Source organism: Carassius carassius, chromosome 41, assembly GCF_963082965.1.
Source record: "Carassius carassius chromosome 41, fCarCar2.1, whole genome shotgun sequence".
NCBI lineage: Eukaryota > Metazoa > Chordata > Actinopteri > Cypriniformes > Cyprinidae > Carassius > Carassius carassius.
Window position 1 is genome coordinate 14,796,481 of NC_081795.1, and position 22,174 is coordinate 14,818,654.

Below are 22,174 nucleotides of genomic sequence, written 5' to 3' on the forward strand. Positions count from 1 at the left end.
TATTATTTTTTGCTAAGAGCAAACCAGAATGAAAAATATATATTTTTTAATCCTTATATATATATATATATATATATACATATATATATATATTTATATATATATATAGGAACACACACACAGATTAGAACATTTAATATTTTTATTCTGGTTTGTTTATATATATATATATATATATATATATATATATATATATAGAGTTATAATATAATATAATATACCCTCACCCTCATTTTATTTTTACAGTCAGTTCAAAATTCGTCCCTTTGCGCCATCTGGCGGTAGTTAAGCGAATTATTTTAACACACGACTGAATTCAATTAATGCCGCGGCGGTATGCGCGGCGGTAGTGCCCAAATAGGCTTTCAACCTAATGTAAATGTTGTATGATAAATGTGACTCAATACAACAGTGCGACTACAATAGAAAAAATGCTATTTACCATTCCAGGGGCGGACTGGGACCAAAAAGTGGCCCTGGACTTTCTGGCCCACAGCAGCCCACCACATCATAACATAATCTTTGACTCGATAATACAAGTTCATTATCTGATTCGTGAACCGATGATTCTTTTGAGTCAATCTTTTAAAATAATCATTTATTTTGTTGAACAAAACCAGTGTGGAAACCAATGGTTCACAAACTGGATAGATCTGAGGTGCAGAGCTCGCAAAATCGCTAGCCCAACGTCCCGGGGCTGTTGTGTTTTCCAGTCGGGCTCCAAAATGTATCACTGCTCTGCCCGATGGGCTATCGTGAATAGTGATTTAAAATTCCTACTTGATTCGCATTGTTCACTCACTTGAAGGGGTGAAACGGATCGTAGTTGATCGTTTGCACTTGTTTCTAAATCTTGCCGATTCATGCGTTTTAAACAATTTGCGCGTGTTCGGAGCTTGCGCGCACTCATTCAAAGCACGCGCTGAGAGCAGCATTTCAGACAATAAGCGTACACAGAATTCATTCTTCTTTCGCGTATCGTAACTTCTGATTGAACACATACACACAATTTTCATTAACTAAAACTAGACTAAATGTCGTCAGTTTTCATCGACTAAATAGTCATGGATAATTCTGACTAAAATTAGACTAAAATTCTCAGACATTTAGCTGACTGAAACTTGACTAGACTAAAAAGAGTATGAACGTGACTAAAAGACTAGACTAAAACAACACTAGTTTCTTGTTAATTCCATGGAATAAAAAATAATAATAAAACATGCAATTGTGATTTTTTTATTTTTTTTTATTTTGTAATTATGACTTTTTTTCTCGCAGTTGCTAGAATATATCCCACAATGGCAAGTTGCAATTATCTTTTTTATTAGATTTTTTTTGTCCTGTGGTAGAAACAAGCTTTTATTGAAATGTCATACATTTTTATGCAAATGCTGTTTCATGCTGACTGTACCTATGCAGTTTGGTGAAGACAGTCACCAGTAAGTGTTTCTAATAGTCACTTGTGAAAAGCAAATTGCCATAACACTGCTAATTATTTTTGAATGTGTGACTTTGCTATTCCAACAGGGCTATAAAGAACATCACATGCTTGAAGTGGGATTTTTTAATTTCTTGTTGGCACAACTTTTTTTTTCTCACAACAATATTTTACTGGGTGCTCCAGATGAGGAACGCCTTTTTAATAATTCAGTCTTATGGCTACAGATTCTTTTGCTTGAGGATGTGGGAAGGGTTTATTGAAAATATTTACTAGAGTTGTAGATCTTCTTGCTCCGTGTGATGCATGTTTCTACCTTCTCCTTGCCCTCTTTTACACAGCTGTGTGACGTGTATTACAACTGCGTTCATATGTGCATGAAAATCCTTCAGTGTCTTCAGTTTCCTGTCATTTTAAAATAAATGTTTTCTCCCTCAAAGAGACCCAAATCGTATCTTATCTTCTGACTGTAATAGTTGGGTTAATAAAAAATGAGTTTTGTATGAACTGTAATATATTGCAGTCTCTGAGCCACTTACCAAGGTGCTAGACAAATGAGCAGGTCATAAAAATGGCAGAGTAGGAGCGCCGAAGGGCGATAAAGAATAGGCCATGGACAACAGCTTATCACAATCCGGTTTGAAAGACAAGAGGAGAATTCAACCTCTGAACAAGGAGCAATACATCAGCCACTTTTTCTCTTGTCTTTTCTCAGTTGTGCCTTCCTTTCTGGATCTCCTTTCAGAAATCTATATAGCACTAGTCTAAAACTAAAATTAAAACAGGCCGCCGAAAACAACACTAATTTCTTGTTAATTCCACAGAATAAAAAAAAAACGAGTTGTAGGTTTAGGGAGGTTTAGGGAAAGGGAGCCAAAAATTAAAATTAAACAAAAACTTCTATCATTTTCTCATCCTTGTGTTGTTCTCAACTTTTTTGGGGGTAGGATTCAAAAGGAGAATTAAATTTTTTTTTATATATAATTTTATAAAAGAATGTAATAAGTACAAAAGAGTTACTAGTTTGAGATGGTTGTAGGTTTAGGGAGCGTTTTGATCTTAAACCCCAAGGACACACTCCAGAGAGAGCAGGGCATGAGTAATGCAGCTCTTATTTTCAGATATGATGCTCTTTCAGATGAATGCAGTATGGTAGTGCTGTCATTGATAGATTTGTCCAGTTGTGCCAGTGACCCCACAGCCAGTGAAAAGCCCCCCATCCCCTGAGCTTGGTAAACAGCATTTCCTGGCAAACTTTAGCTGATCTGATTATCTGATCTCTTACTGTAGTAGTTCCACTGGAGCGTAGGATTTTCATAGCAGCCGTGTTGAAGTTTTTTATCCAGCGAGAGGGAATAGTTTAAAGAGTCTTCCAGGTTAAATACAACTTTTGCGCTCTCATCAGTGTCTGTGGTACGTTATTAATAATTGCATTTCTGATTTAGAAAATTTAAAGAAATGTATCAAAGGATATTCCCTTTGATCTTCTGAGATGAAATAATTTATTGTATAATGAAAATACTCACTTTGAGAATTTAAAACTCCTTTTATTTAAACCAAACTGCAGAAACAACTTCGGTTATTGGCATCACATGAGTGACACTGATTAAAAAATTTGGTCTGTCCAGTTATGATAATGTAATGAGAAAGCAGAATAGATTATATTATTCTCTTACGCTAATTATAAGAGTAAAATCAGCAGCAGAAAACTTGTGCCATGTCTGGCTTTGTAGCAGCTGCTGCTCTGCATGTCCTCCCAAACAAATTAAGTGAACGGTGTGAAGTAGGAGGATTTCCTAGATTTAGAAGTGTTTTTTGCTTTTTCAGAGCATCTGTGCTTTCTCTCTCCTAAAGATTACCTTGTTACCTATCCATCACAAGTATATAAGGCACAACAGGTTAGCAGCCAAAAATGCTATTTCAGTAAGAATTTGCTGCATATTTATGGTGTTAATGATTTTTTAGTAGTCACAATAAAAGAAAGACACTGCCCAGTGTTATCCAACAGACGACTATCAAAAATATAATTTGATAAGTTCAAATACTTTTATAAATGCTGTTCTTTTGAACTTTCCATTCATCAAAAATCTTGAAAAAAAAAATTATCTCTGTTTCCAAAATATTAAAATAAAATTTCATTCGTCCTCCCTCTATGTTGTATAACAAAAATGAATGATGTCAGTTCGTGTGCTGGGCACCTGATGTAATCAGAATAATCATCATGTAATAATGTTAACAATACCCTGAACATTTCATTTACATAAGCATCTTGTTCATTTTGTTCTGGTACTTTATCAGGCCTGAAAATAGACAAGGATTCGTCATTAGCCTAGGGCTTCAGCTTACACTAAGATATTAACTTTAATTAGTAGCAATTAGACGGCATTGCAGAATAAAGGCATTGATCATAACTGTTTATCCCACGCGGGTTTTAGGGGAGGTAGTCAGCTGAATGAAAGCTGCAAGACTAGCAGACTCGGTCTGCTGTCATCATAACAACACTTCAAGGGTTTAGCTATTTTATGATGCTCATGCAAAATGACTCGTTCTGCTCTACTCTGCTTTTTGTTGTTGTTGTTGTTGTTGTTGCAAGCACGGTGCAGATGCACATTGTTGTGCTCAAGTGCAATGACACTGAGCGCAGACCATTTCAGGCATCGTTCGATTAGCGCCTGTTGCTCTTGGTGTGTTTTGTCTGGTGATAATCTCAATGTTTTCTAGCGTGTCAAGTGGTTTCCTGTCCATTGCATTGTGTCGCTAAGCATGTGCACGCTCAGCCTCTGTGTGGAGTGCTGTGAGTCCACAGAAAACTTCAGCCACTTTCATGGGGAAAGTGATTGCATAAAGTGTTTATCTGTGTGGTTTGAATATTCACTGTCACAGTGTACAAAAGCTAAAGGGTAGTAATATATTCACTTTAGGTACTAATATGTACCATTTAGGGGTAAATAAGACACAAAGTGGTACCTTTTAGCTTTTGTACCATAGGGTATTACTTCAATCACTGTTTTTTTTTCCTTTAGAGTGTAGAAATTTAGTCATCCTGTTATCTGCAAAATGTAAAGGAAGTCTTACAGCATTTTATTGTATTTTTTATGTTTTGTTATTAATAACACTGAAGTTTATATATATAAAATCCATACTTAACCATACTTTTATTATGGAATAAAATATTTATGCAAACGTATGTTTCAGACATCCAATTAAAGTATTCAGGAATTTTACATTGCCTTATATGATATTAAATAAATATAATTGTTTGTTATGAGGTGCAAATAAGCTGTGCATATGTTTTTGTCTAGCACATGAAGTACATATGTTTGAGAGATAAAAGGACACATCACTTTTGTTCTATTGTCCCACTATTAACTATTAAACTACTGTTCCAGCAGTTGACTATCGGTGTCAATAAATTGGTTAACCTCTAATAAAAGGATGACTTTTCTGAAAATGATATTTAAAAAGGCTTGTTATCTTGGACAGTTTTGTTTTTCAAGTAAATTCATATTGCTTTCAGTTAAAATCAATTGTTTTTTTCTATTATTATTATTATTATTATTATTATTTTCATTTATTTATCATATTATTTATGTTTTGCCTGTGCTTTTTTGTAAAGCAACTGTAATTTTTATACCACTTTGTTTTATTTATTTTTTATGGTGTGTGTAAGCAGAATTTAATTAATCAGAATAAACGTCTAGCCTATATTCAAGTCTGTTTATCTGAATGAGTCAGTAATGCTAAGATATAAGAGCAAAACAACAAATTTAATCTACTGCTTATTCAATCAGTCCTTTTTTTATGTTTATTTTTTGCAGTATACCTTTTGTAATATTTCACTTTTAGTTCATATAATTAATTGATAAACAAATGTCTTTTAATGTGCAGTGCTTTTATTCTCACTTACATAGGATTCCTTCTAAAGGACTGCTTTGCCTCTTTGTGTTGTTTTGTCTGTGTTCTTTGCAGGCCTCTTGGACTCGACCGGAACAGCACAAGGTAGAGATTCCATATCCATAAACTAAATTATGAAGATAGCCATCAACTCCATTAACCTTTCTCCCATCTGATCAAATCTCTGAAATCTCATCACATCTGTCAATTGAATTACGATGACAGCTTTGTTTCGTCTGAGAGTGGAATGATGTAGTTGTAGTTTTCGCTTTCTATATTCAGTGCATGGCCTCTTTCCATTCTGTATCGAATCAATTAAGTCATTACGACATCATTCGGTATGACATTTTAAGACTGCATTCTTGACAGGTTCATATTTTGAAAAAACTTTAAAATGTCCTTTTTTGTACGTGCTATTTTAAGGTGATGGTTTTTTCTTTTAAGCAATTGATGTTGCACAAAGTGCTTTTGTTGTTGTTCACACCGAGACTTTTCCTTTTCCAACCCTACGAAAATAGACATTTGAGGAAACCACCTCCATCCAAGCTTTTCAGAGAGCTGGCATGCATTATTAAAAAGACCTTTCTGCTGAAAACTATGGCTCTAAAACTTTAATGATGTGGCGTTCTCACGTTGCAAATGAATACATAGAGCCTTATCTGAGAAGAATGGGAGATAAAGTCTGTTGAATGTGCTGATTGAAATGTATAGCTGTTTGTCATAGAGATTCAGTGTTACAGACCGTGGTTTGACCCCGGGACCACATAGTAACCAGATTCCAGTGACAAGAGCACGTCTCATGGCACAGGGGGTCACAGTCTGGCCATTTGACCACAGCAGACAGGGAAACTGTGGGAAAGAGAGCCGGAAATGGGCTGGATGGGACTATTATTGAATTAGCCCAGTCAGCTCTGCTGGGTGGCCGTTGGGTGGTTTTGGGATGAAAAGGCAAAGCGTGACTCAGTCCTGGGACAACATCGGCATGATTATTGTCTCTGACATGAAGCTTCTACCGTGTTCATTCATAGCGGAGATTGTGCAAGGGGCAGCAGCTGACCAGAGATATAGAGAGAGGAGTTTTTCAGTTTCAAATGGAGCAGGGAATACTAATGTTTTGCTTGATGAAGTCCTCGTAACCTCAGTGCATTTTCTGTCCTCATTACCGTCCTGTCTTGAGATTGTGTGTGTGTTTGAAAGAAAAAGTGAGTTCATCCCACCCATTCTGAGATCTGTTCAGCCCAAGTATTCACTGCAAATAGTCTCTCTCTCTAATGAACAATATTTGAACAGGTGTTACAAATCACCCCAGATTTTATGTTGTTTTCTAGTAACATATCTAAACATCCATACATGTCAAATATTACAGTAAAGCAAAATAACATTCTTTTGTTTTGCTTTCTCAACTCAACCTCTGGGTCGGATTAGAACACCTCAACAAACTGTACCCCCCCCCCCCCCCCGCCATGGCCCATGTGTTTGACATCCCTGCTATATGAAAATTGCACAGTCATTGAGGAGATGTTGTTTATAGATGCCACTCATCTTCATTAGAACCACAAGGTTAAGTGGAACAGCAAGCTAAAAGAAAATGCAAGCATGGCATGTTAAGATCTATGCTCTGAGCACTGGGCCAAGCTGGCTGAGATCATATGACATCGCTTTTGAAGTAACAACGCTGTAGAAATTGCTTCCCCTACCTTACAGTCTGCGTTATTGATGTTCCCCTCTCAGATCTTCGCTCCAAAGACTCAGCACATAAAAGACTCTTATTTATAACTGCTGTTCAGCAAACCTTCTTTTCACCAGGTTTGCTTCTCTGATACAGCCTGTTTCGGTCCTTACATACTTAAAAATGGTTCAATTGGGCATTTTTTCTGAAAGTAGATAACTTTTTTTTTTTTTTTTTATTGCATTGAACAGGTGTTATTTGTAAACTATATAATACATTTAGGAAGATAATAGCAAACCTGTCTATTAATTTTAAGGAATAGTTCATTAAAATGTTAATTAGTGTTCCTGTAGCTCAATTGGTAGAGCATTGCGCAAGATTGGGGGTTCGATTCCCCGGGAACATATGATAGGTAAAAATTGATAGCCTGAATGAACTGAAAGTCGCTTTGGATAAAAGCGTCCGCTAAATGCATAATGCATTAATTTAATTTAAATAACATTCTGTCATCATTTATTCATCTTGATGTATGTTCCAAAAGTTCTTTGGAAAACAAAATGCTATCAAAAAAAAAATAATTATCTAGAGTTGCTCTTGTCCACAAAATGAAAGCATATTGTAACACAAAGCTCCCAAAAGGGCAAAAGTAAAGTATCAGTGCACCATAAACGTACCTACAAATAGTTCATGTCTTTTGTGCAATATTTAAAGTCTGTTGGTGGAGTTTTGACAGCCAGTGTTGCTGGAAAAAGAAAACCATTTGTGTTTAAAACAACATGTGGGTGAGTAACCGATGACAGATTATTCATTGCTGGGAAACTATTGTTTTAATGGCTGAAGGAAGTGAAAAGTATGAGTTTTTCAGTGAGTTCTTCTTTCTTGTCTCTTTGTTTAGGATCTTGATGGTTACGTGTTGGTCCGCAGTGACGCCCGTGTGTCTTCTCTCACCCTAAAGTACCCTCAGTACAGCGACGCCGGCGAGTATCTCTGCACCGCCCGCAATGCCATTGGAGAGACGGCGCAGCCCGTGTATCTGGAAGTGCGCTGTGAGTCTATAGTATCTGTAGTCTCATTAGCTTCTGTCAGTCACAAGTACTGTTGGAAACCACACTGATATGCCTCAGAGGCATATGTTTAATTCACAGCAGCACTGCTGCTCGGCTGCATTCTCAGTAGAGAATGCTAGTTAATGTATCAAAACTACAGCCACCCCTAGACATCATCACCCCCAGTGATAAGAAAAGCCTCCCAATAGACTTCAATCACAGTTTCCTTACCAAGTGCAACGTGAAAAGGTTTTTGTGTCCACATTGAATGCTGTGTGAATCAGTCATATCAAGGAATGTAAACCGAGGAATGTAACATTTTCATTATTAATTGTCATTCAAACTGTTAATAAAGTTGTATTACCACAAAAACATATTATTCTCATATTATGGCCATGATAGTAATAACTGATGGCTGAGGCCAAGCAGTTGACTGAGAAAAGCCAGTGAAGAGCAGAAGCAGGAGACAAAGTGATAATGATAAAAAAAGGAGCAGAGTTTATTGAATCGTTTTGGTTGCGAATGTTTCAATGCTCAATGGTGTGATACCAAACTGCTTCACAACAATATCCCATAAACCTTTCCATAAATATTCCTTCCTATCTCTTATTCATGAAGACAAACATCCCTTGAAACCACACATCATAACACTAAACAACATTGGAAAAATAATATTAAAAAAACAATATAAATATTGTTATAAATACCGTGAGAAAAAGGCAGCGCCTAAGCGCACACAGCTCACATTCTTCCTCTTGTTTGCTGTAGTCGTCATCAGTTCTGTCTAATACAGATAGAAGTCTGTCTAATAATCAGATAGAACGGTTAAACAAAGGAATTAATGTATACAAAAGTATATATATAAAAGTATTGCTTTTATATTATTAGGAATATACTGTAAAGGCAAACATTATAATACTTTCTTGTTTGCCGTCAGAATTAAGCAAATATGCATTTATATCATTAAAAACAAACCTTTGAATGGCTAATGAACATTTAATTTCACAAACCTTGCAAACTTAGTTGAATCCAGCTGTGAGATCTTGTGAATTTTTATCCAGCATGATCATGTGTGCTCTGTGTGACGGTCGGTTCTTGTGAATTGAATGCTTTAAACTTTAAACTCGTGATTTCAAATTATGCTGTGTTTTATGCATTTGCCCACTGTCATATTCATGTCATTTTCACTGTGTGCTGTATGTAAAAGGAGTGTTACCCTGGCTTTACATGAAAAATATGATTCCCAGTGCACACAAACTTCCCAGAACACTGAGTGCTCTGTTTGTCACAGTGTTTACTTCCTTTTTAGTTATATTTTTATTAAATATAATTTTTTTTTGTGAAAAATACTTTGTCATCTAAAGTATGTTTATTTTACACATTTAATTTTTAATCCATTGTCAAATTATAAAACATTTCTTAAATATTATTTAAAAAAATATATATATATATTGGCTATTGTCCTCACCTGCTTTCCAAAATATCGGCCTCGGCTGTCAAAAAAACAATATCGTTTGACCACTAGTTAGAACGATAAATGCCAATTTTGATGAATGAAAACGGGGCAGTTAATGCTAGAAGTTTGGTCTGTTCTGTGCATATACTGCAGATATTTTTGCTAGTGAACAAACACCTAATCTTGTTTGTGTTTGTGTCAAATGAAATATTCAGTAGCGTTTTATCTAAGCACTAAATTCTGCTAACAAAGACCAGAAATTGACCAATTTACTTTTGTTTCTACTATTCTTATATTGCTGTAACATCAGAAATGGAGCACACTCTTCCCTCAATTTCTTAATTGCAATCAATAGCAAGCAAAGCATTACCACCCATTTTGGCTGTCATTGTGCTCCCCCCACCACTGGGCCTATTTGTATTTGTTTTCACATTAGCGCCGGCATATGCTGCGAAAATACCAGCCTCCCTGTTCGCATGTTTAATGCATTTGTACCAGGCGTGTATTGTTGTGATGGGACTAATGACATCTGAAGCTCTGATGAATGTGAGAACACTATCTCAGCGGGCCGGGAGCTATTCGCACGCAGTCTGTGGTGGGACACAGGCCCGATCGCATACATCATGTGAGCATCAGGCCTGAAGTCTCCCCCCAGCATGCTATTCAGGGACGTTGCACAGAGGAGGGGCCTTTTGAAGCCAGTGAAGCGTGATTGGCTTTTGTGTACTGCCGTGAACAGATGTGTTCAACATCATACAGCGCTGTGTTTTCAGCACTCTATGTCTAAGCCCTGGACATTTTGATCTTTAACTACCTTATTCTCAGAATAAAGGCATCAACGGTAATGAGAAGGGAGGTCTCGTTCTTAATTTGAGGATATAGACAGGAGGTAGATAGATGAAGGGTCGGCGCTACAAACAGATTTGTTTATTTTCATGTGTCTATGCTTTGACTTTCATCACAGATGCACCGAAAATCCTGGGCTCAGTAACGGTGTACACGTGGGAGGGTAACCCAGCCAACATCAGCTGTGAAGTGCTGGCTCACCCCAGCAATGTGTCTATTACATGGCTGCGAGACGGCGTCCAGCTGCCTAATGCTAACATCTCCAATATCAAGATCTATAACATGCCTTCCGCCAGCTACCTGGAGGTACAATCATGCAGACACCTTCATGAGAACAAACATTCACATGAACCCAGATGGATGAATATATGCTGCTTAGATTTTGCCCCGTATCAGAAGAAATGAATTTTATTTTATTTTATTTTATTTTATTTTATTTTATTTTATTTTATTTTATTTTATTTTATTTTATTTTATTTTATTTTATTTTATTTTATTTTATTTTATTTTATTTTATTTGACATCCATTCATCCATTATCCAAATATGCATATCCTCTATTATATTATATTATATTATATTATATTATATTATATTATATTATATTATATTATATTATATTATATTATATTATATTATATTATATTATATTATATTATATTATATTATTTAAAGTAATTTAAAAAAGATATAATGTCAAACACATATATCAAAATAACGTGTTTTAAATTTGCAAAAGTTAAAATGGCAAAAGCACAAAGAAAATTGCTAAAACCTTAATACTAATATAAAAAAATATATATAATTATAAAATAAGTAAAAAAATGTATAGAAAATGTTATAAAAATTAAGCTAAAATTCAAATGGCATGCTTTTAATTCAAAATGTTAATGAAAACTGTAATAGTATAAAAATAACACTAAAATGCCACTAGTTTAGACTGGATGTGTTCATTCAGTAGGTCCAATCAATGCAATGTTTCTCTCCCTTACAGCATTAAACCCAGATGCTATTTACTCATTGCTGTAGTTAGTTTATAGTAGGCGGAAAAGCAGTCAAATTCAAATTTTGAATTTGAATCTATGTAAACAAGAACTATTTGGTCACTCCATATGGTTTTGAAAATGAGCTTCATTTTCTGTATTATAAATATTTTACCCACTTTTTAAAATTTTATTATTTAGATTTTGGGGTGACATGTGACCTGGACCTGTTTTCGTGAGCTTCACCCAGAAAGTGATAGTGTTGCTGTAGGGCATTACTGCAGCCTATGCGTCTTATCAATGTTTTAGCACAGGGAGAACGCTGTTAGGAGTAACTACACATCTAATGGAATGACAGTGATAAAATGCATGTTTGAAAGATAAATGCTGAGATCGAGACTAGAGGTTAATGCATTCGCTTGATCTGTCCCAGGTCAATCCAGAGTCTCAGAGCGACTTTGGCAACTACAACTGTTCTGCCTCCAATGAGATCGGGACCGAATCCAAAGAGTTCATCGTGATCCCAGCTGGTCTGTTTCTCTGTATTGATCTCAAAACAAACACAATATAGACATAAACATTAATGGAGGTAGAAAATTGTATTGACATTGAGTGATTGGATGCTTTTTGCTTTAGAGGTACTGCATTTTTTAATTACTTTGTAGACTTTGTGCAATAAAGTGCAATACAATAGCTCAAATTTTACTTTTGTAAAAGTGGTGTTGAAGCACAAAGTACAATCAGGCCGTATAATCAAGCATAAGCTGTTAAAGTGCAGTTTTCCCACTGCGTATTGAAAAGTGTCTCCTCTGTGGTGCAGATGTGCCTTCGGCGCCATCCATCACTCAAGTGCAGCCGTACTCCAGCACAGCTCAGGTGCTTTTCGAGGAGCCCGAGTCCACTGGAGGAGTTCCTGTGCTCAAGTACCGAGCCGAGTGGAGAGCCGTGGGCCGAGGGAAATGGGTGCAGCAAATCTATAGGGTGAAAGATGGTGAGTCTGTCACATGAAATGGAGAAAACCATCCATATAATATGGATTATCAACACTACTGCATGGTTTGTAGACTTTAATAATGGTCTTAAAATGTATCATAGAAGCACAGAATTGTTCTTGTTCTTTTGAAATAAGAGAATAGTATTTTATGTTACAGACCATTTCGGAAACTATACTTTGAAAAATATTCATTCAGAAATTGATTGTCACATTAACATGTATGACCATTCAAAAGCTTCGGGTCAGTGAGATTTTCTCTGTTTTTTGAAACAAGCCTTTTATGCTCACCAAGGCTGCATTTATTTGATCAAAAATGCTATAAAAAGTTGTAATATAATAATGGTAATTATAATAATATTGTGACTTTTTTAAGGTTTAAAATAGCTATTTCAATATATATATATATATATTAAAATGCACTTTATGCACTTTTGATTGCAGCAGCTATTACTTCAGTAAATCATGAAAAACTAAATTGTCTGTTTATGGGTGCCAGAACCTTAACATTATAACTAGATTGAAAGAAAATAATAAATACATTTGAAACAAAAGTGTACAGTATTTATTGTGCAATTATTTTGTGAACTTATTTACATTGTAATGAATTAGGTTTGCATGTAATGAAACACAAGCAGAAAATAAACAATTGATTTAAGAATGGTTTTCCATGCAGTCTACTAGAAATGTATTCTGCTTATGTCTCATACATGGTCCAGTAAGCAATAAAATTTACCCTGTTATATATATATATATATCAAAGGCATAGTTCACCCAGAAATTAAAATTCTGTCATCATTTACTCACTTTCATGTCATTCCAAACCTGTGTGACTTATTCTATGTATCATAGAGTAGAAGAATATATTTTGAGAAATGTCACAATGTTTATTACAATGGATGTCAATGGTAACCAAAACTATTGGGTTAGCAATGTTTTTCAAGATCTTCACTATATTTTCTGCAGAAGAAGGAACAACATGAGGGTGAATAAATGATTACAGACACTGTAATATCCCTTTAAGTAATATTTTAGCTGTGATGTTGAATGGCAGCATCAGTCTACGCTGGGCTTTAAATGTCAAATGTATTTCCTAATGTTCAGTGGCAAGGTTTTATCTTGCCCATTTAACATGCATGCTGTTATTTATGACTTAATGAATGGGTTTTTGATTAAATCTGCTTCTCGTTGCTTCCCAGCAGGACTGAGTTCAGTCACAGTCACCGGCCTTAAACCCGAAACCGATTACGAAGTCAAGATTTCTGCCATTAACGGCAAGGGCGAAGGTGACAGAAGCCAATCCATGGTCTTCAAAACCGAGCATGTCCGTGAGTATCACTTCTCTCTCTCTCTCTCTCTCTCTCTCTCAGGAGCACCTGGCTCTTTCAACAGCCCACACACCTCATCACCAGCTAGTGTGAAGTCTTTGGCTGACGCTGATGCTAAAAGATACAGTTTGTGCTCATGATGCTAAAGCGTAGGGCGTAATGACTTCAGTATAATATTAACATATTTTCAATCACTTCGTGATTCGATTCTCTCATTTTACTGAATTACAAACCCGGCATCGCAGCATGACATTATATTAAATGTTAAGTGTGTATTTTTATCAATGAACGAATAACTGATACCGTATCAGGGTTGTTATTTTTAATTAGAACTAAAACCATAAAAAAAGAAATGTTGTTTACCATTGTGTACGAAATATAAATAAACTTGCCTTGCCTTGCCTTGCCTTGCCTTGAAATAAAATAAACGTTACCTAAATTTCAAATAATATGTTAAAGTCTTTTATTATTTCAGCTAGTTGCCAAGCCATTTGTCATTTTATTTTATTTTTACTTAAAGAACTAAAATAAATAAAACTGAAAATTGTATAGATAGATAGATAGTCTTTTTTATGAATATATTATTATAACCTTTTCCTTTTTTTCTGACTTCAACACTTCAAAATCTGACTTCAACACTTTCACTATCATGCACTCCAGACAGGCCTTTGCATGCTTCTTTTTGACCAGTGGCTTCTTTTATGCCTCCCTCTCATACAGGCCAGTATTATGTCGAGCTCTTGATATGGTTGACTGGCTCACCTTTACTCTGTTCTCAGCTGAACTGAACTGATCTGAACTCTGTCGCTCCTTCAGAGTAATTGTTAGCTCGCCTGTTATGACTCTCAAGAGTTTTAAAGGACCAGCTTTTCTAGGTAACAACAGAGTAGTTTGATGTATTTGCCACTTTTTGACAATGTATAAACGGTTCCCACTTGGCTATCCAGCGTTTGCATTATTATTATATATTTTTTCATGTTATGTATTATTCATCATGAAGAGAAACCTGGTGGTTATTTTAGTCATTCTTAGAAGCCTGTGGATTTTCTATAAATGTAACATAAAAACTGCCATATCTTATTTCTATTATTTCTGACAAGAATATTACAACACTTACAATAAAATTGTGAATTGTGACTTTCATTGCGTATAAATATATCACAATGGACTACATATTAATTTAAAATGAGTGCAATGAGAACATTGGTCTTGATGCATTTTCAAATTACTTTGTAAAAATAAATGCTTGGCAGGTTTATTGCAGCTAAGCACATTCAAATACACTGGTCACACCTTACATAAGTGATTTCGATCTTTTATTCTTTGTATTTTAATCTGACTGGTAAGAACAGAACATCTTGTTCCCACACAGGACATACAATTCTGCAAACATTCCACAAAACATCAATAAAAATTAATCAACCTCAAGAATATTCCTGTGATTTGTGTTGATATTCTCATCACGTGTAAACACTACACAGCTGCCCTCTTTCTCCCCCTGGTGGTTGCTTGTGTGATCAGCAGGATGTTTTGGACTTCCTGAGATGCCATTATCACATCATACACTTGGCACATTATGCACTGGGATTTATTTTCTATCAGTACATGAAACAAAACCCATTTAGTGCCAGAAATCTCCAGGATGTAGTCCAGAGAGTAATGACTCTAACTCAGGTAAAGTATTAGTGATGAGAGAGTATTGCTGCCTGATCCTGTTACCAGCTTTTACCCTTTGACATTTTCAGGCTTTTCTTTTTTTCATCTTGTCATTTTATGTGATTTCTCCTCTATTTTGTTTCCCATTTGTATGTTTTTTCTTCTTCTACTGGATCCTTTAGGGTATTCTTACACAAGTAAGTGTTTCATGTCCCCCTGTGATCATTGTCATCTTTTGATATCACTGATATTTCTTTGTGTTTTATTATTTGTTAATATCTTGTCTAGTAGTTATAGGATTTAAAGACCTAGATTGCTTTAAGTCTGTGTCTGTTATGAGGTCAGCCATATGTTTTTTGCTCGCTAAAGTTGAGTACATTAAAATATAATGTTGTGCGGTATAGAATGAGAATATCTTCTCCTCTAATATTACCTGGCTCTACGATTAGCAGTAGCAAGTATCAAACCATCATGGTTGTGACAAGCTAAAGGCTCCTTCCTGATTCATTAAGATATACATTAACATCTTAAAGATAACTGGGCTCCTCATGTGTTCTCATGGGGTCTTTAAGTTCATATGCAAGCTTTTTCCTCCATTAGTTATCAAACTAAATAAAGGTGACCGTTTTCTTTTCTTCATGTGCCTCCTAGATGGGATTTTTCATTTTCACACTGAGGACACAGGTTTGTTATGCAGCTGTATGGTGATCTTCATAGTTCTGATTTATATAATATTAAAAACCAAAACCAAAAAGATCCTTCTATAGGTAATATAAAGCGTTAATACTAAATGATACTCTGGTTTTGTGGCTGCAATAAAGCCTTCTCATATCTGAACTTTAGGCAACTCAAGTTTATTAAATTATTAGTATACAAAGTATTTAAAGTTTAGAAACTTTAAATATTTCTTTAGAGATTGAGATCCAGTTTGATGTGCTTAGAGTATCACATGCTTTGTCCAAAAACGAATGCATGATCCTCAGGCATTATATCAATACTATAGTGTTTCCTCTGTTTCTCAGTTAGAAATATGATTTGACAATTTGACAAGTTTTTGAATAAGCAGCCATCACTACTAACTTACAGGATTTGAACAAACCTTTATTTTAGTATTAAACCTGAATACATAACTTATTCTATACTGTTTGTGCTGAGCACCTGAATCTCATCTCAAACGGTGCTGCAATAGCAATGTTGTTACTTTAATAAGCAATGGAACTGGAAAAGTCCTGTAATATTAATAAAGGGACCCAAGCCATATAATGTCATATAGACCTGGTGGTGGGCCCTTTACATCAGATGTGCAACCATCAAGAACACCCTAAAGGCCCCGATATAATCAAAACAAGTTATTTTTCATTCTTCATTTAGGAGTAAAATGAAGTTCGAGATACATGAGCATTATACTGTTAACGAACTTCATTTTGGCCAGATTTTGTTTGAAATGACATCAGTTTGTTCTTCAATTTCATTTGAAGTATATCGGGGCCTTAAGAACCATGTAGCATTATGTTAAGAACCACTCAGAACAGTTTAACTGTCGCATAGCAGCTCGGTGACAACCATGCAGTTATCTTAAGCAACCAGATAGAAACCCCCAGAACACCCTAGCAGCTGTTTAGAAATGCTTTATACACCACTCAAAATGTTAGCATCTACTTAGCAACACCCTAGAATCCAGCAAGAGCACGTTGACAACCACTGGGAAAACTTTAACAACCGCATAACCATGCTAACATGCTAACATTGAGAGAAATTTTGCAACTGCATATCAACATGCTGACAACAAACACACTGTGCAACCACCAAGAACACCCTAGCAACTGCTTAGAAAGAAAGGCTTCAACAACCAAATAGCGAAGCAGTAGCAACCACCAAGAACACTAAGCAACACACTAACAACCACTCAGGACACTTAGTAACACATTAGCAACCACTGAGATCTCCTCTGTAACCACATAGCAACACATTTAAGGGGTCATCGAATGCTACATGCACTTTTACAAGCTGTTTGAACTTAAATGTGTGTTAGCACTGTGTACACAACCACCCTATAATGATGAAAATCATGTTTTTAATGTTATTAAATCATTTCCCCTTTCTCAAATCAAGTTGATCTCAGATGGAGATCTCAGATGACATCACACAGACAGGCCCCTCCTATGATAGTTTGATTGACAGTAGTGTTTCAGCACAGACTGGACTGGTGTCATACCTTAGACCCTCCCTGAGTGAGCCGTCATCAGTCCACCTTTTTTTCACCGCCGGAGCAGATGTAGACAAGAATGACTCAATCATGAATGAATATCTGTATCCTGCTCAGTGTGTTTCTGCTTCTGTGCTTAATGTTGTGATCTTTGTGATTAAAGCCATTTTGAGTTGCTTGGTTTTGTGTTTCTAACTCTTGAATCTTTTTTTTTTCTTTCTTTCAAATGGTTACATTTGTGTCTGTATTTTTTGTGTCTTTCATGCAACCAATTTCCTTTCAACCAATCATGTGCGTGCGAATGATGTGACTGTGTCGTGTGGCTTGCATGGTGCTGGTGATGTCATCATTCACACGGATGAGCAGAAGGTAAACACAGCTCCATCCTCTCATGTACAGGATTAGCCTTCACTCACATCAGAATCACCTCATTCATTCCTAAGCAGCCATTATAACTCACTCCTGTCACATTTCTAGAATTAAATCCCTCAGACAGTTCATGAAATTTCATCCATTCCCAATTTTTAACAGAGTCTGTTACCCTTGAGCAACCACTGCGCTCTGACTGCACAAATTATCTTCTGTGGTGAATATGCAATCAGGAAAAAAAGTTGATGCCGTGTCCTGCCAACCATGGAAATGACATCAAAAGCTTTGGAGCTTAAAAACATTTCCCCAGAGCGATCACTGGGTACGACAATCTCACTCTTTTATGTTTAGTCTAAACATTTTGACAAGCAGAGTTTACAGACACTCTACACTGACATCCTTTTATCTTCTGCTGCTTTGGATATGCTGTTACCAGTGTACAATTATATCCAAATTAAAAAATTCCTAAAAAAAAAAATGCTACAGTGGACACTGCGAGTGGGTGATCTCAATGGTTTTATTTATTCTCCAGTTTCAAGCATGTTTCAGTAACTTTCAAGGTACCGCATTTAATTTCAACGTATCTTTGAACCTTTTAGAGGGGTCGTCCTCTCCTCTCCGAAGTTTATCCTTTGATGTTCTGGATGTTTTTGACCATGTAAATTTTATGATCACTCTGTACAGAAAAATTGCAACTTACTCTGCTTGCACACCTTGACTAATGATATAGGTTTTACGATGTTTCTGTGATTGGATATTGGTTTGTTTTGCTTGTCTTTTTATTAGACAAAAAGGGGCAAATTTATTTGTTGCACCATTTTGCGTCTTATTTACGAACCACACTCAATTTAGTTCAAGCATGTGATATCTGCAGTTTAATAGTGCCATGTTTATTTGAAATAATAGTTCACTCAACAATTAAAATTATGTCATTAATTACCCAGCCACATAAGACTTTTTTTTATATTTGGAATGCAAATATAGATATTTTTCATATTCTCGTATGAACAAATTTTTTCAAAAAGTTCATAATGACATACTCTTAAACCCAATATATGTATTTCCATACTCGGCCAAAAATAATAACCGAGCCAAGTAGTATGACCGAATTCATAGTATTAATAAAATAGCAGGCGAAAAGTATCCTGCTACTTCCAGCAAGATTCTGAAGTGCTCATTTAATAGACAATGGAATTTTACTATCTCATGATGCCATAGGATTTGTGAAAGTGACACAGCTGATAGGTCACATGACAGTGAAAACATGGCAGATGTTTTACATCTGAATTTTATTCAAACTACATACATTCATATTATAGAGCATACTTTTTAGTGGCCTCAGGGCAGATTTAGTTCTGCCATGAAAACTCTCTGGGAATTTAGCATAGTAATATACACGACAATGTCAGTGTGTTTGGTCTTGGCAGAATAAATCTGCTGCGCTGCTGCTGCGGCAGAGCAAGTACTGAGATTGCTGCAGACATGCTGCAGTGAGCATGTAAGAAATACTGCTGCTGCACATATGAATGAAATCACCCCGTAGCAGATCTGTACAGGTGGAGCTAGGGAAGGTGGAGGGTTTCTGAAGCACACTGCAACTGCTACAGCAAGCACTAGTCGAGTATTGAAATGTTTGAGCAGCAAGCTCATTGGCTGCTGATACAAAAAGAACCAATCAGCTGTGCCAAGAGAATAATGTCATTATGTCAGATTGAGTTAGAACCTATCGGCCTGTTCCATCTAGAGTTTCATGACAGAACTTTGCATTACCTACTACTAGACAGTATGTGTTTTCGGATGCAAAAATAGTAATCCAAATACAAGTAATCCATATGAATGGAGTGGATTAAGACTTTTAATGAGACATGTTCACTTTATATGATGAACAGATATAATTAGGCTTTTATTCACATATAAAGATTGATTAAAAAACAGAGCAAATCAAATATGCTAACCAGAAGCTCAGCTGTGCTTGCCTGACATGCAAGAACAAATCTCATTTATTATCTTGCATCAAGATCCTAAGATTGACAAAGTCTTATGGTTTTGAAATGAAATGAGAGTTAGTAAATGACAAGAGGTTTCATTCTTGGGTGAACTATTCATTTAAGTACTTGTTTATTAACACGCCTCTTTTCTGTGCAAATAAGGGTCATGATAGATTTCCAGTTTAAACTGAATTTAAATTCCAATGCGATTACTGAATTTGAATTAAGGTAGCAAATCGGCTGCAGAATTTCAATTTGAATGCAAGGAAGTAAATTAATTTCAAAGAAAGCAGCTTTGAATGTTGGAGAAAACATATAGGTTTAAAAAAGAAAAAAAGGTTTATAGGCCTTAAAAATCCCAGGAGGATGCTATATAAATTTGCTTTAAGGTTATATTTTCCATCATATTCATTGTAGGTCATTGTATAAGAACTGTTGGATTCCCGAAATGTATTATCTGTTCTGAACTGCAATTCCTTCCTTTCCAGCTGAACTTCCTGTGGATGTGGCCAATTCAACTCAAATTCCAAGTAATTGAATTGAAAGCCCAATTCTGAAGTTGCCAAGTTTGCCCAACCTAGTACTGACTAGTAATCTGCAAATTAGACCATTGTGGCTTGTGTTTGAGATATTATCCAATTTGCATTATGTCTTTTGCGAATCCATTGCTTAAACAACATAGTCAATGTGTGTGCAGATAAATGGCACAATTCTTTCTTGGTGATTTCCCCTCAGAATATCAGTGTAGCTGCCATTAGGCCTAAAAAAAAAAAAGTTTGGTTCCGGTTGGTTGTCAGTTGAGGTCATTGGTCGGTAGGGATTTATATATATTTTTTTAATTATTTTTTTTTTCTCCAGTGGCAGTTTTACACACACACACGCGCGCTGATTTTAAATGTGTGTACCGGTACTTTTACGACAGTGATTCTGTATTCCCTTTTAAAGTCTGTTGTTGCCATAGACACGAAAAACGCACACACACACACACACACAAAAAGCCTTCGCGGGAGTTTGACAGGCGATCTCATAGTAGATTAACATGGAGGATTTGAACTTGAAAAACGGAGTGTACAGACATCTTTTTGTAGTCAAACAACATTCTTTGTTATGTTCATTTATGTGGTTTATTTGATTTTGATGCTATAAATTAACTAGAAGCAAGAGACGATCAGTTAGTTTTAACTGATGATCTAACTTACAGCGATCTGTTCGACACATTCAAGAGCCACAAAACGGTATTTATTGTTTACATTTCTTTAAAAAATGACCACATTTGAAAGGTGAAATAACCAAATGAGACTTTGTTTCATATTAAAAGTAAGCTGGTAATGTTAATGTCCTGTCTGTCAGCATGTTGTCAGTGCCCTCTCTGTTCCGCGATATATTGTTGACTCCCCCCTCCCCCCGTGTTTCTCTTAATGTTACGATTTCCAAACCTTAAGTTATAGCTCACTTTAGAAATTGACAGTTAAAGGGTTTTGATGCAATACTTAATGGTTTTTAACGGATTACTTAAGTGTAAAACAGCATTTAAAGGAAACTGTAATTTAATTAACGATGTGTGAAAGACCGTTCTTCCCCAGTCTCATAAAATAAATTTGGGTCACACATAAATTGACAGGGTCGGTCGGAAACCGGAACCAAACAAAATTTTTTTTTAGGCCTTAAAATAATGAACATGCAAGTTCATTTGCAAACATGTAAAACTCTTATTTTTAGTCTCATTTAATTTACTGCTGTTTGCTCCCTTGTGTATATGATAATTCCATGCACTCTATCCTTTAGGGACAAATGGCTAAGGACGATGGAATTAATCATGCAGTGCTGCACTTTCATTATTTAAGAGATGAGCATTTATTGATGACCCTTTAAACTGTCAACTGAGTAGAATATCTGCTTGTTAATTGAGCTGATTGTTTAGGATTGGAGCCCCTTGCATCAGTTAGTGGGGCTTCCATTTCATGTGCTGCAATTTCATGACTTCAGGCCACATTAAGATTAATAACTGCATTTTTATGACATCTCATTCAGTTTTTGCAGTTGCAATATTGTTTTGTAGCAGAAGATCCTTAGAAGATTTGAGCTGTACCTCTTGGGGGGGATATCCTCCTTTATTGGAGAGGTGAAGCTATTGATGTATTGACTACATTGATCGTTTCACCACTGCATGGACAAAATTTAGGGTGTTCGTAATTAATACCAGGATAAACAAGAACTCCAAACAAAATGAAAGAAAAAAACTTGTAATTTCTCTCGTACAGGCTAATAGCTAATTACTGGCTTAATGAGAGTAAATGCCTTCACC

General features: G+C 35.8%; 1 protein-coding gene across 8 annotated transcripts in view; it reads left to right on the plus strand.

Annotated features, from left to right (window-relative positions):
* The window catches only part of LOC132122824 (neural cell adhesion molecule 1-like), a 105,754-nt gene that overhangs the window by 62,378 nt on the left and 21,202 nt on the right, over positions 1-22,174 (plus strand). For 4 of the 8 annotated variants that reach the window (XM_059533266.1, XM_059533272.1, XM_059533268.1 and 1 more), the window contains 6 exons: positions 5,408-5,437; positions 7,897-8,047; positions 10,468-10,655; positions 11,765-11,861; positions 12,152-12,322; positions 13,522-13,650. In XM_059533266.1, coding sequence (XP_059389249.1) covers positions 5,408-5,437; positions 7,897-8,047; positions 10,468-10,655; positions 11,765-11,861; positions 12,152-12,322; positions 13,522-13,650 — 766 coding nt within the window. The remainder of the gene's footprint in view (positions 1-5,407; positions 5,438-7,896; positions 8,048-10,467; positions 10,656-11,764; positions 11,862-12,151; positions 12,323-13,521; positions 13,651-22,174) is intronic. The other 4 variants (XM_059533267.1, XM_059533269.1, XM_059533270.1 and 1 more) reach the window with 3 other exon arrangements.